This window comes from Bufo gargarizans, chromosome 2, assembly GCF_014858855.1.
Source record: "Bufo gargarizans isolate SCDJY-AF-19 chromosome 2, ASM1485885v1, whole genome shotgun sequence".
Taxonomy (NCBI): domain Eukaryota; kingdom Metazoa; phylum Chordata; class Amphibia; order Anura; family Bufonidae; genus Bufo; species Bufo gargarizans.
In genome coordinates, this window is record NC_058081.1 from 641,644,475 (window position 1) to 641,660,474 (window position 16,000).

The 16,000-nt window shown below is 47.2% G+C and overlaps 1 protein-coding gene across 1 annotated transcript in view; it reads left to right on the forward strand.

The window, feature by feature from the left end:
- P3H1 (prolyl 3-hydroxylase 1) overlaps positions 1 to 16,000 on the forward strand; it is a 49,995-nt gene that overhangs the window by 664 nt on the left and 33,331 nt on the right. Inside the window, exons 2-7 of the mRNA XM_044277608.1 lie at positions 4,374 to 4,526; positions 5,639 to 5,828; positions 7,519 to 7,650; positions 10,780 to 10,919; positions 13,072 to 13,161; positions 14,368 to 14,420. Of these exons, the coding sequence (XP_044133543.1) occupies positions 4,374 to 4,526; positions 5,639 to 5,828; positions 7,519 to 7,650; positions 10,780 to 10,919; positions 13,072 to 13,161; positions 14,368 to 14,420 (758 nt within the window). The remainder of the gene's footprint in view (positions 1 to 4,373; positions 4,527 to 5,638; positions 5,829 to 7,518; positions 7,651 to 10,779; positions 10,920 to 13,071; positions 13,162 to 14,367; positions 14,421 to 16,000) is intronic.

Genomic DNA, 16,000 nt, shown 5'->3' on the forward strand with positions numbered 1-16,000 from the left:
GAGGAATACATTCCATAGCACTCGCCATTCTTCGTATTGTCCATTTTTAAAAAACCAAAGTGCACGGTGGATAGGGAACGCGGCAGACAACCAGCCCTGAGGGGGCACGTACCGAGATCGCAGCAAGACCTTTAGATTTTGCTGACAAGCACAAGGCTACTTTCACACTTGGGTTGGTAATTCCTGTATTGAGATCCGGCAGAAGATCTCATTACCAGAATTAAACAGATCCGTTTTGATTTTGCATCCGTTCTGTTAGAATGCGGTTGTGTGAAATCAAAACGAAAAAAATAGGGCCCCTTAAAGAAGGGATCCATCACCATTGACTTACATTGTTTTTAGTGATGGATCCGTTTTTTTCCTTTTTTATGACCGGACACAAAACCGCAGCTTGCAGCGGAACGCTGATGAAACGGAAGGCATCCTGGACGGATCTCTTTCCATTCAGAATGCATGTAGACTAAATGGAAAAGTTTTTTTCCGGTATTGAGATCCTCTGCTGGATCTCAATACCGGAAAAAAACAAAACCCACAAGTGTGAAAGTAGTCTAACGTGTCAGCTGCAGTGATGGTCAGTTCGCAGTGTTCGCCAGCGAACACATGCGGGCTGCCATCTTTAGTAAGGTAGACTCACCCGTCCGGCGATGCACAGGTAAGCCCTTACCTGTGCCGGGAGCCAGTCTGAAATCAAATGCAGTCACCGGGAGCAGGCAGTTCCGAGAACAGCCGCTGGGGGCCTTCATCGGGCTGTTCTCGGAACTGCCTGCTCCCGGTGACTGCATTTGATTTCAGACCGGCTCCCGGCACAGGTAAGGGCTTACCTGTGCATCGCCGGATGGGTTGAGTCTACCTTACGAAAGATGGCAGCCTGCCTGTGTTCGCTGGCAAACACTGCTAGGCACAGCTCAGTCCCATTCAAGTGAAGGAGGCTGTGCTGCAATAGTACAGCCACTATACAGTGGACAGCGCTGTGCCTGGTGGGCTGTGCGGAGGCTGCGGCACATGTTGCAGCCATCTATATTAACCATACTACAACTGTACAATGACTCTCGAATGAGGCCATGTTACCTTGAAGGCTGGTGGGCTGTAATTGCGGTCCTATTGGTTGTCACCCAGCTTTCCTAGGAACAGATAACAATTGGACAGGAGAGGACAACGCAAGGGGGACTTTTAAGCCTGTTTGCATTCAAACCATCAGTTTCACCAAATGATGGCCTCAGTTCTTGTGTGTCTGAGGAAGCTCTGGTTAAACATTGCTGTTGACCCTTTTGTGGCCATTTGTTCGCACTCTCATGTCACTGACGTCTCCTGGAGGGAGGTCTGTGGCTGTCCAGCTGTTGTAAAACTACAACTCCCAACATGCCCCGACAGCCTGTTATATTAAGAAATGTCTCCTTAATGTAAATTTCTACAATATACATACTGCCATCTGTCTAGTCCGAAGAGATGCCGATACTACAACCTCCAGCATGCACTGCCAGGCACAGCCGTGTCAGACCGTAGCTGGAAAGCCGCAGGCTGCACCCCGCAGATTTGGCCCATTGCTGGTTTTCCATCTGTTTATGGCTTCTCTGACCTGAATTTTACTAGAGCTTGTTATATAAGTAATGGCTTCACGTCTGCCTCAGAGGCCCTGCCTATCTATCTATCTAATCTCTCTCTCTCTCTCTCTCTCTGTAACCTTTTCTTTCTAATTATGTAGCTTCTATCTATCTCTCTTTCTATCTCTCTCATATTTTACTAATTATATATCCGTCTCACATCTCTATTTATTAGGCCTCATGCACACGAACGTTGTTTGTGTCCGTGTCTGTTCCGTTTTTTTTTTTTTTTGTTTTTTTTTGCAGATAGGATGCGGACCCATTCATTTCAATGGGTCCGCAAAAAATGCGGACAGCACACCGTGTGCTGTCTGCATCAGTATGTCCGTTCTGTAGCCCCGCAAAAAAAAAAAAAAAAAAAAAATGTCCTATTCTTGTCCTTTTAGGCATTGTTACAATGGATCCGCAAAAAAAAACCAAAAAACGGATGGCATATGGATGTAGGGCTGCAACGATTAATCGATGTAATCGATTATATTCGATAACTGGATTCGTTGTCGACGAATCCAGTTATCGAATAATCGCCGATTCGTTGCTATTCGGGGCGGGGCGGTCGCTGCATCTTTATTTTACCTTTTTACAATGACGCTCCCGCTCCTGTAACAGCCAGGCAGAGCGGACGGCGGCGTAACGTCACTCACTCACGTGACACGCCTGCTCCGCCTCCTTCATTCATGAGGTGGGCGGAGCAGGCGCGTCACGTGATTGAGTGACGTTACGCCGCCGTCCGCTCTGCCTGGCTGTTACAGGAGCGGGAGCGTCATTGTAAAAAGGTAAAATAAAGATGCAAGGCATCGGGGCCGGGGCTGTTAGGGGGAAGGGGGAAGGGGGAATCTGTCTATAGCACTGCTATGGGAAGGGGGGGAGGATCTGTCTATGGCACTGCTATGGGGAGGGGGGTCTGTGCACTGTTATGAGGAAAGGTATCTGTGCACTGTTATGAGGAAAGGGATCTGTGCACTGTTATGAGGAAAGGGATCTGTGCACTGTTATGAGGAAAGGGATCTGTGCACTGTTATGAGGAAAGGGATCTGTGCACTGTTATGAGGAAAGGGATCTGTGCACTGTTATGAGGAAAGGGATCTGTGCACTGTTATGAGGAAAGGGATCTGTGCACTGTTATGAGGAAAGGGATCTGTGCACTGTTATGAGGAAAGGGATCTGTGCACTGTTATGAGGAAAGGGATCTGTGCACTGTTATGAGGAAAGGGATCTGTGCACTGTTATGCCCATAAGACAGTGCACAGATCCCCTCTCCATACTACAGCCTGCCACAGATCCCCCATAACTACGCCGTCCACAGATCCCCCATAACTACGCCGTCCACAGATCCCCCATAACTACGCCGTCCACAGATCCCCCATAACTACGCCGTCCACAGATCCCCCATAACGACGCCGTCCACAGATCCCCCATAACTACGCCGTCCACAGATCCCCCATAACTACGCCGTCCACAGATCCCCCATAACTACGCCGTCCACAGATCCCCCATAACTACGCCGTCCACAGATCCCCCATAACTACGCCGTCCACAGATCCCCCATAACTACGCCGTCCACAGATCCCCCATAACTACGCCGTCCACAGATCCCCCATAACTACGCCGTCCACAGATCCCCCATAACTACGCCGTCCACAGATCCCCCATAACTACGCCGTCCACAGATCCCCCATAACTACGCCGTCCACAGATCCCCCATAACTACGCCGTCCACAGATCCCCATACTACGCCGTCCACAGATCCCCCATAACTACGCCGTCCACAGATCCCCCATAACTACGCCGTCCACAGATCCCCCATAACTACGCCGTCCACAGATCCCCCATAACTACGCCGTCCACAGATCCCCCATAACTACGCGTCCACAGATCCCCCATAACTACGCCGTCCACAGATCCCCCATAAGTGTCGTCCACAGATCCCCCATAAGTGTCGTCCACAGATCCCCCATAATAGTGTCGTCCACAGATCCCCCATAATAGTGTCGTCCACAGATCCCCCATAATAGTGTCGTCCACAGATCCCCCATAAGTGTCGTCCACAGATCCCCCATAAGTGTCGTCCACAGATCCCCCATAAGTGTCGTCCACAGATCCCCCATAAGTGTCGTCCACAGATCCCCCATAAGTGTCGTCCACAGATCCCCCATAAGTGTCGTCCACAGATCCCCCATAAGTGTCGTCCACAGATCCCCCATAATAGTGTCGTCCACAGATCCCCCATAAGTGTCGTCCACAGATCCCCCATAATAGTGTCGTCCACAGATCCCCCATAAGTGTCGTCCACAGATACCCCATAATAGTGTCGTCCACAGATCCCCCATAATAGTGTCGTCCACAGATCCCCATAATAGTGTCGTCCACAGATCCCCATAATAGTGTCGTCCACAGATCCCCCATAATAGTGTCGTCCACAGATCCCCCATAATAGTGTGTCGTCCACAATTTGTTTTAATATGGCCTTTGAACAAAATTTTTCAAGTAAGATCATATAAACCTCTCTGTTTGGTAATTTTGTCGTTTTTTCCGATTAATCGATTAATCGTAGAAATTAATCGGCAACTAATCGATTATTCAAATAATCGTTAGCTGCAGCCCTATATGGATGTATTTTTGTTTTTTGTGGACCCGCAATTTGCCGACCACAAAACACATAGGTGGTGTGCATGTAGCCTGAGAGGATATGGCACACACTATATGACATTCCTATTGTCCATTTGATTCCATTACCTACAGTCTGGATTATTCATGATGTTCTTGCTCTTCCAGATTCACAAATTAGATAAAGCTGTGGCGGCCGCACATACTTTTTACGTGGGGAACCCCGACCACCTGGAGATGCAGCAGAACCTGGAATATTACAAGATGATGGCTGGTGTGTCCGAGTCAGACTTCAGAGATCTGGAAGCCAAAGTCCACATGGTGAGTGGTGGAGCGTGTCCATCTGTACATGTCGGTGGGATTACTAATGCTCGCACCTCGGTTTGGTTGGCCGTTCTGTACCCGGGCGCCTAGAACATGAAAACAGTTTGTTTCCGTGTCACTGGCGGCATTATATGTCTGATCTCTGAAGACTCTTTCTATAGGCGTGCAGCTGGAATGGCCAGGAGCTGACTTATTGACTTCTATGGGAGAGTTTTCTAGGCATGCTCTGTGACCTGTGCAGAGGTCAGGAGGGAGCAGATCAGCTGTGATATCGCCTATTGTGAATAGTGAATCCTGTATTATCTATGCGGAGGTGATAGCTTTCATTGTAGTCCTGCCTGTGATGATAATGTGATGGCTACTGAAAAGTCTCAACATATTATTAGGCCTAGTGGCCAGTGTGAAAACTGTGTAACTTTACGTATTGTTTTAAGAATACACAGTGATATGTATGTTAACGTAAAAACGTGATATTCTGATGGCGCCTTCCCTTTAAAGGGAACCTGCCACCTCTACCATGGTGTAGCGGTGACGGGTAACGATTAGTACCAAGTTCCAAAAAAAGACATATGTTTAGCTTTGATAAATTTGCTGCAATTTACAATATTTTTGCGGATTTATAAATGATTGCATCCGATGACAATGTAACATAGGAGAGACTTCAAATGGGGTTAGGAGGGGTTAAGGTTGCTTTAGCTGGTTCCCAGTAACTAATGGATCTATGACAGTGGCGGAAAATGGCTGTTTTTTGGGCAGGCATGTAGAGGTGTTCTTTGTCTGAGCCTTCCCTGGGGCTTTTCCTGTGCAGCTGCCAGCCCCCTCCTGCAGCTTCTGTCCTGCTGCCCCTTCAAGGGTTTGTCCATTCACCATTGCACATTTGATCACCCCTCTGTTCTCCGCTCTGTATTGTGCTGCTTTGAGAGCATGGCCATATAGTGAAAAGCGAACAGTCTCCCATTGGAAATCAACCGATCATCCTGCGATGCTGCCCATTGCCTAGTGTGGAGGGTCGCTGTACAATTTAGACACAGCGATGTCAGGAGCGAGGACCAGTCGTCAACTTATAATAGCGCAAATTTCTAGCAATCTTCCCCTTTTTTTCTCTGCAGCAAGAGTTCCGTCTTGGAGTGAGCGATTACGCGGATGAGGTGTTTCGATCTGCCATTGCTTATTTCGAAAAAGCCTTGGAGGAATATCTCATTGCAGATGATGAATGCCGCAGCCTTTGTGAAGGACCCTATGATTATGATGGGTACAACTATCTCGATTACACTGCAGATTTATTCCAGAGTATTACAGGTGAATCCTCTTTCCTAGAATCCAGAACGGCACATCACCCGGTAACTTGCCGCTACACCCCCAGCTCCTGTATTACCACGTGACTGGACATATATCATGTTCAGAAGTCTAGGGAAACAGAATGACAACAAATTTGGGGACCCGTTAAGGCCCTCAGATTGGCTGTCACCGATAGTGTTGAGCAAAGTTTTCAAGTTCGGTGTACAGGTTCGGATTATCGGAGAATCCCGTTATGGGTTCTGCTACCACGGACCAAAACGTAATTCTATGGTGGCATGTACCACGGAAGCCTATAAGATGCATTCCGTATTGCATGCTGGCCATAGACTTCTATTATGATGTAATGCAATACGGAATGCCTCTTATAGGCCTCCGTGGTACATGCCGTCATAGAATTACGTTATGGTCCGTGGTAGCGGTATCCATAATGGGATTCTTAGATAACCCGAACCTTGTACGCCAAACTTGAAAACACAGGTTCGCTCAACACTAGTCCCCCAGCATTGCCAGACATTGTTATAAGGTTATCCAGCCTATTGCACTTACATCAACTAAATAGGCATAAGAGAGTCCACCACTTTAGACTTTCCATGTGCTTTGTGTTCCAAGTTAAAGAACCACTCCAGGCGGAACTGATACTCTGTTATATATAGTGCAGGATCTGAGGGGGCACATCAGGACAAAGAAATTGATAAGACGCCATAGAGAGAATCCCTGTGTCCTGCCCTTTCCCTTGACTGGGTATAACACAGCGGTAGGGTACGGCCACACATAGTGTAAACGCTGTGGATTTTCTACAGCAGAATTGGTGGCAGAAATTCTGCAGCATTTACAGCAGCGAAATGGATAAAACACTGAAAAATCGCATCCAAAAACCGTGGAAATATTCCGCAACTGTATCTGAGCGAATCAATTCATAATAATCGTCTCATTAAGCAAAATTCTTCACCTGCGATGGGGTGTCCCCAAAACGGAGGACGCTCCCCTTGCTGCTTGGTTGACAGGGTTGGACATCTCGGCTGGCCGTGACAATCTTGTGCCTGTGCCGCTGCGCCAAGTAGTGGTGCAAGCGCAGAGGCTCTGCTTCTGCAAGTGGTGCAGTGACTGATCATACGCCGCTACCCGGAGGATGTGCTGCACCAGCGGTGGAAGCAGAGCCTCTGAACTTGCGGAGCTATGTGGAGCAGCGGCGCAGGCGCTAGATTGTCAGGGTCGTCTGTGTTCCATTCGCAAAGATTTCCGTGAAGAATCCGTATTTGGTCTGAGTGTCTGTTTTTTGCCCTCCGTGTGTCATCTGTATTCCACCAACACTGCTCAGCTGAAAATTAATATCCAGACCATCTGCTACCGGTGGTCCATGAAAAACCGCTGATAGGACACGGATGCCACCTGTGTTGTGTGGGGGATTTTTCACAGACCTCAATGGGTGTTTGGTCTGCATCTTTTACCAAAGTAGTGCATGTGCATGATATTTTTTGGTGTGCATAATCAGTAAAATGTGTGGAAAATGTGGATAGCACAAGTCCGTGAAAAACACGCTGTGCGGTGATTGGGCTGTTTGGTTACCCATTGATATTGTCTAAAACTTAGTTTTATTGTCAAACTACTCCATGAAAAAGAAAAAAAATCCTCACCCTTTATCATCTGGGATAACAAAATATGAAATGTAATGATGTGATGTGTTTCTCAGACCATTATGTGCAGGTGATGAACTGCAGACAAGGCTGTGTCTCAGAACTGGCCATACCGCCCGGCAAGGAGAAGCCCAAAGAAGACTTCCTTGCTTCACATTTCAATTACCTGCAGTTTGCATATCACAACAGTAAGTGCATCATATTTCATATGTTATCTATCATTCCCTTATGTTAGTTTCCGCTTGGTCAGTTGAGGCTGTTCAAGAAGATGAAAGATCCTGGGGGAACAAGAGTTTTTTCAGATCAGTAAACAATCTTCGTCCTTAAAAGGGTTATTCAGGACTATTAAATGCCCCCCTATGCCCGGGCCCCTCACAATGAATATACTTACCTGGCTCCCCGCTCCTAGTCCCCGTACTGCAGCTGCTGCTTCTCCCTGTGCGCGGATAAAAACATCTGGTGTCGGGGGGGAGCAGCCAATGGCAGGCGGGGACGAGCCACCCTAGCGTCACTCATCTCCGTCCCCACCTGTCATTGGCTGCTCCCAACGCTCCCCCGACCCCGGATGTTTTCATCCGCTCACGTGAAGAAGCAGCAGCGGCTGTGGGGGGAGCCAGGTAAGTATATTCATTGTGAGGGGCCCAGGCATATGGGGGACATTAAATAGTCTTGGATAACCCCTTTAAAGGAATTTTCCAGGTTTTTTGCACATTTTTTAAATTTAAATAGATTGTCCGGGAGAGTAAAAATGTCAGACAAGCCCTTACAGTGTCTTGAAAAAGCAATCTATACTCGCCCTTTCCTCCAGTGCTGTTCTCTGTGACATTGGCCCGGTACTGTTTTTTAAATACATTGTAGGGGTTGTCATTTTTAATTATCTCAGACAACCCATTTAAAGCCAAGCCTGATGAGAAAAGCTTTCCCTGGAGCTTCATTCTGGCTCTTTTGCGGTCTTCTAGCCCCCCGCCTGTATACTTTTAGAGGGATGAATCCCCAAGAGGCACTTGACTCAGCAATGGACTGCCTCTTGGGGTCACCACTGTTTCTGGTTATTGACTGTAGCGGCACACATGATCCTGTCCATCCGGAAGTTTATAGACAAGAACTGGAAGACCAGTAAAGGGAGCCGGAATGTGTACAGCAGGCTTGGCTTCAAATTGAAAACCCCTTTAAGTAGGGTTTCCATTACTTTCTTATCAATGACCTATCCTTAGGATAAGTCCTCAAAATCAGATCGACTCCTGGCACCCCCTACTGGTCACCTACAAGCTATGGTGCCAGCACCAGGCACTTGAGCTATCTGCTTTCTAGCAGGGCTGTGGAGTCGGTAGATAAATGCTCCGACTCCTCAGTCTTTGGTACTTCCGACTCCCCGACTCCAACTCCTCTGTATTTAATATGCAAATGTATTTTATACATTCCTTGAAGGAAAGAAAGGCAACATACATGTCATTACCACAGAACTACTGGCTTGAAGCCGCTGCCTTCTCCTTTGTGTGCTGATCTTCTGCTGAAGACAGGGCAGTGGGAGGATCCGGGAAGGGGCATTTATTGTAAAACATGATTTTCCTAGTAGAATCCCATAGTCATGTTCAAAGTTTAAGCTCACAATCTGAGTCTACAAGTTTTTATCGCCTTAGCTGAATGACAGCAGTTTTTCGAATGGTTTACAGCTTCAGGCCTCCTGCACACAACCGGTTTTTTTTTCCGTTTACGGGCCGTTTTTTGCGTTCCGTATACGGTCCGTATACTTAACCATTCATTTCAATGGTTCCGCAAGAAAAACAGAATGTATTCCGTATGCATTCAGTTTCCGTTTTTCCGTTCCGTTGAAAGATAGAACATGTCGCAACCGCAAAACACTGAAAAAGCCATACGGTCGTGTGCAGGAGGCCTCAGTCTTGAACTATTGACTATGCATTCCCTTCTGTCTATTCCTGCATCTCAGTTATCAGTGAGAGGCTCGGTTAACCATGGGCGTTGCGTTCCCTGTAACAGCGGAACACAATGGAAAGTATAAGTATTGCCGCTCCTTAACTGTGCGTTGCGTGCCATATAGTGAAGCATATGAAAAGCATGCTTCTTCACGGTCACTTGACGTGTTCGTTTTGCAGTAATGTGACGCACTGCATGCATTGGCCTTTATTCTTACAGTAGAGAAGTACCGTATTTTTCGCAAAAGTGGGGGGGGGGGGGAATAGCAGTGTGTCTTATGGGGTGAATGCTGCGACCGTCGGGTGTATCGGCTGAGAGGGAGGAGGGGCTGGGGGCCGGCATCTGTTTCTGTAATGGCAGCGGGGCCCGGTGCAGTCACTGTATTCTACTACACTGGGCCCCGCTCACTGTAGTATACGGTAATCATATCAAACTTGCGGGTATTGTTAAAGTATTCCAATCATCTTAAATCTAGCGCTGTACTACTTACTACTAACTTCTTGGCAGTCAGGAGGCCGGGTGGGCACTCGTAGCGTAGCTCACTACGTAACGCGCCTGCTCCGCCCACTTTATGAATGAAGCAGGCAACGGGCCCCATTGCCATTACAGAAACAGATGCCGGACCCCATTCACCCCACAGGGACACTGTTATAGGGGGGGAAGGGGGGGATCTGTGGATGACACATAAGATAAGATGTTATATATGTGTCATCCACAGATGCCCCCATAACAGTGCAATCCACTGATGCCCCCACAATGATCCCCCATAACAGTGCCATCCACAGATGCCCCCATAACAGTGCCATCCACAGACCACCATTAGTTCAAAACCCGCCAAAAGCACACCTTTTGGTTAAAAATATTTTATTTCTTATTTTCCTCCTCAAATACCTAGGTGCGTCTTATAGGGCGAAAAATACAGTAATTAATTATAACTTTTTGTGAATTGGGTCATTTAAACTTGCTTTTTTAAAATTTTTATTCCAATTTAAATCTAGTAGGAGTTGGAGTCGGTTCATTTTTTGCCGACTCCGACTCCAGGTACCCAAAATTGCCTCCGACTCCTCGACTCCGACTCCACAGCCCTGCTTTCTAGTGGCTGCAGTGCTGCTGCCAGTCAAGTGAATGGGAGCAGTGCTGCAGCAACCAGGCGTGGTCACCACACAATGTCCGCAACCGTGTAGGTCTGATATCTGGTTCAGCAGCTCGTGAAAACAGCTGGTTGTTGGGGTTGCTAAGAGCAGGACCCCCGCTGATCTCGAAATCGATGACCTATCCTTAGGATAAGCCATGATAAGTAAGTCCTGGAGACCACTTTCTGACATATTATGATGTATAATGGATTGCTATCCCTTCACCAAGACATCTGTGCTACTTTCCAGCTGAGAATTATACAAAAGCGATTGAATGTGCCAAAACCTACCTACTATTCCACCCTAATGATGAGGTCATGAACCAGAACTTGATCTACTATACCGCCGTCCTGGGAGAGGAGAGTGCTTCTGTAATCCAACCAAGAGAGGTGAGTGGAGAAGAAACTGGAATCCGTTTCATTAAATCCCTGTAAGTCTTTTGTAGGGGTATTGAAGGTCACCCATATCTACAGGATAGGGATATGGGGCTCACGTTCTAATGATTGGTGGAGGGTCCGAACAGAAGGACTTTCACCAATCTAATAACTTCAAATTACCGGAATAGCACTTTAAAATAGATCTGAATCAACTTTAAAGAGACACTAAAGTCGGGCAAGAAAAACCTTCTGTGAACCCCGGCAGGACCTGGCTTGTTGTCAGAGAATGGAAACCAACTGCATATCTCCTTATAAAAGAAAAAATTGGGTACATGGCGCCTGCACTTTCCATCCTTGGACTGGAATATTCCCATTCACTGACAGCAATGTAGAATCCTTAAAACAATGCAAAAATCATTTTAAATTACACTAAAGGCTGTATTAGACGGTCAGATCAGGCAGGCGATTGTCGGGAGGGAAGCATTCAATCACCTGCTCGCTAGCGGAGCAGACCACTGCTATTACATGCAGAGATCTCTTCTGCAGCATGGGGGCGAGCGATCGCCAATGCCATCTCTATTCCCCATACTGAATCATTGTTGCCGGTAGCAGATCGTGATTAGACACCGCAATCTGCCGCCTGCAAACAATGATTTTTAAACCTGTTTAAAGATTTGGATTGCCCAATGAAGGAGTGTTTGCTAGTTGGCGGTGGTGGTGGTAATTGGCGGCAGTATTACACTGCCAGACCATTGCTAATGAGCATTACCACGAATACTCGTTAACGATCATCTGGCAGCAGCCTCTTCAGTGTCCGATCCCTGGCGATCCGATATTGATGATGGGCTGTCCATATCCAATTCCCGGAGAAGCCCTTTAGGCCCCAACCCTCTATTCATTCCCAGAATGAAGATGGAGGGCTCCAGATTGATTTGGACACCTTCTTCGTAAATATCTAGCTAGGCTTTAAACAGTTTTTTCATCAATCATGTCCCTTTAAAGGGGTTGTCCGGGATTGGGGACATTGGTTTAATTGTTTAACAAGGACATAAGTATCTCCTACATGACTGTCCTACCTTTCCCATACTTTTCTGATGCCCCGTATTCATTACACAAATTCTCAGCCGGAAGTGAGTCTTTTCTCACATTCAGTGACGTACCGGGTCCCTTCTGCAGAGCGACGCCGCTTCGCAGGGAGCCTGGTGACGTCACCATCAGCTGCAGGCATTATGCAGAGTGCTCGGAGGGGCGGTACAGATCGTGCTAAGCCACGCCCCTCCGTCTGGTGATGTCACAATGAAGGAGGCAAGGGAACTGCTAATTAGCATAGTAAACGCCTCCAATGCAGGCAAATGGGGCGGCAGGCTGGAGATAGAAGCAATACTCAGACCTAATCACGTTTCAAAGGACTGAGCCAGGAGGAGTTTAGGGGCGTTACTAAGGGGGGAAGGAGAATGTGCGGCAGGAGGCGGAATATGATTAAAGGGGGGCGGATGCATGGAGGACGTGGCAATGTGCGGCAGGAGGCGGAATAACTGAGGGGGCGGAGTCACGGTGGAGATGAGTCGTCTGAAAGCACGTGATGCCGCGCTGCGCTGGGACTCACAGTGCAGAGCGGCAGGAAGTTAGACAAAAATAAAAAAAGAGATTTAAACGTGGGGGACCGTTGGAGCCGTGTAGAAATGGCGAAAATACCTTAAAACATATGGGGGGGACCTAGAATCACCTGTTAACAGTGAGTACATGAAAAAAAACTTTAAACCCGGACAACCCCTTTAAGGGTAGATCCACACAGGACTGAAACTAGGCAGATTTGTGTGCGGCAAATACGCAGCGTTTTACAGTACCAGCAAAGTGGACAAGATTGTAAGAAATCTCATCTGCAAGCTGCAGAAAAAGCATACATTGACCTGCAGTACGCATTTTAAGTCTGCGGCCTGTCAATTTATGCTGCATATTTCTGCCATGGATTTAACCCTTTGCATTGCACAAGGCAAAATCCGTGGCAAATCCTCAGCAGATCTGCACATAATTCACGCACCCATTTCTAGCACAAACTACGGTTCATCTGGATGTACCCTTAATAAGCCCAGTACTTACCGATGATATTTATTGTACCAGCCTCCATACAGTGCGGTGTGCTTACATGATGTTCCTCTTCTAGAGCATCCAGTCTTACATTAAGAGAAGCTTACTGGAGAAGGAGTTGCTCTACTTTGCCTACGACATCTTTGGAATTCCCTTTGTGGACCCTGTAAGTTGATGTAAAATGCATTTGTTAGAATTTTCATGATTTTCCTTTACACTCAGTTTGCGAAATGCTCTATGACATATAAATGCATACATGTTTTGAACTAAGGCACATCATTAGGCCAAACAGAGTTATTTGTTAAACTGCACTGAGAACTGAATCCTGGATTCTGATTGGATATTGTGGGTACGTAGATACCAGGGTAACAGAAGTGGATATGGATCTGCTTTGTCTACTGAACTCATTTGACTTAGGGCCACCTAAAGGCGTTGTCCTGGCAGCCCCCTGGTCTTCACCCTTTAACCTCCCTACAGGGATCTGGACTCTGCTGCAGGGGAACCACCTGGCCTCTGTCTCCTGGAGTATTCTCTGTTCAGTAGATTGCTAACCTACGGGGGTCAAGAGATACCGGTGTAAAACACTGAGCGTTCATGCAAAACTCTAGTAAGAGACAGACTGAAGTCAGTCCACGAGTCAGTGCATGCAGCTCATGGCCAGTAGGAGGACCAGGCAGAGGTCAGGTCAGGCAGCAAAGGATCAAATCCAGAGACAAGCAGAGGTTGGTACATGATTGGGAAAAACAACGCAATGGTGCACGTTAGCACGTAACCTTTTGCTGATGCACCCGCCCACAGGAGAAGGTGCCTAATATACCCAAAGGTAGACAACCATTGACTGGAGTAGACTTGGGCTACTTTCACACTGGCGTTTTGGCTTTCCGTTTGTGAGATTCGTTCAGGGCTCTCATAAGCGGTCCAAAATGGATCAGGTTTGCCCTAATGCATTCTGAATGGAAAAGGATCCGCTCAGAATGCCTCAGTTTGCCTCCGATCAGTCTCCATTCTGCTTTGGAGGCGGACACCAAATCGCTGCTTGCAATGTAAGTCAATGGGGACGGATCTGTTTTCACTGACACAATATGGTGCAATTGAAAACGGATCCGTCCATTGACTTTCAATGTAAGTCAAAATGGATCAGTTTGCACTATCATGAACAATTTTTTTTTTAAATTTTTGTTTTGTTTTTTTTTGTTCATGGTAATGCAAACGGATCCGTTCTGAATGGAGCAGGCGTTTGCATTATAGGTGTGGATTCGTCTGTGCAGATACCAGACGGATCCGCACCTAAACGCAGGTGTGAAAGTAGCCTTAGCTGATGCACTATAATGACCACTGAGAATACAAGTAATGATGTGTTTGCTCTTCACAGGATACATGGACACCCAACAGTGTCATCCCGAAAAGACTGAGAGAAAAACAGAAGTAAGATCATATAATGTACCACATGTGCTCGATCCCGGGCGTGTGTGCTCGATCCCGGGCGTGTGTGCTCGATCCCGGGCGTGTGTGCTAGATCCCGGGCGTGTGTGCTCCATCCTGGGGACCAAGGGCGCTTTTTAGGTTGTTCTTGTCCCCATATTATTGGTGGCGATAACAGAGAAGAGATAATCCTTCATCTCCTGCAGTGTTGGCAAACAAGGGCGTGAAAAATGTACTAAACATGGGATGGGGACGACAGGAACTGCTGTTGCGGGTGGCTAAAAAAGACAGGAGTGCACCCATCTAACGGCCGGTAGAAATTGGTAAACCTTTTAGGGGTTAAAAAATGACCTCATACACTTGCACGCACAGAGGCAGTCGCTCCCCTCTTGATACTGAAGGACCTTCGCTCAAGCGTGAGGACATCACCATGATCACTGGGAGCGCAGATCCTTCAGCATCAAGAAAGAAAAGACTGCCTCTGCGCGTGCATGTGTATGAGGTGAGTTAAAGGGTTTCTACCACTTCGGTGTCACATATTTAGCTGTCAGACACTAGCGATCCGCTAGTGTCTGCTCTGCCCAACCATCCTAATATAATTGCTTTTGGGGCGGTGGTTTGGCTAAAAAAACTACTTTTATTAATATGCTAATGAGCCTCTAGGTGCTATGGGGGCGTCATTAGCACCTAGAGGCTCTGTCTACCTTCAGAAACTGCCGCCGCCCAGCGCGTCCCTCCAGCCCGCCCATCTCCTCCTGAATGCGATCCTCCTTGTGAGCGCCTGTATTCTGCGCATGCGCAGTGAATGTCTGACAGCTTCCCTGCTCAGACATCTCCACTGCGCCTGTTCCTCGGAGCACTATGGCGTCATCGCGCAGGCGCAGTGGAGATGTCTGAGCAAGGAAGCGGTCAGACATTCACTGCGCATGCGCAGAATACATACGATCGCATTCAGGAGGAGATGGGCGGGCTGGAGGGACGCGCTCGGCGGCGGCAGTTTCTGAAGGTAGACGGAGCCTCTAGGTGCTAATGACGCCCCCATAGCACCTAGAGGCTCATTAGCATATTAATAAAAGTAGTTTTTTTAGCCAAACCACCGCCCCAAAAGCAATTATATTAGGATGGTTGGCCAGAGCAGACACTAGCGGATCGCTAGTGTCTGACAGCTAAATATGTGACACCTAAGTGGTAGAAACCCTTTTAATTTAAAAAAAAATTCGCCTCAAAAAAGCCTACATTATTGCAGCTGAGGACCACTATGGGGGGCATTATGTATACTGCAGGGGTTGTGAGTTTATTAAAGAAAGCCAATTAAAATCATCCATTGTAAATTACTGTTTTTAACAACCATTAACCCCTTAGGGACACAGCCTTATTACACCTTAGGACCAGGCCATTTTTTGCAAATCTGACCACTGTCACTTTAAGTGGTGATAACTTTAAAACGCTTTGACTTATCCAGGCCATTCTGAGATTGTTTTTTCGTCACATATTGTACTTCATGACACTGGTAAAATAAAGTTAAAAAAAATATTTTTTTTTGCATAAAAAAATGTCAAATTTACCAAAAATTGGGAAAAATT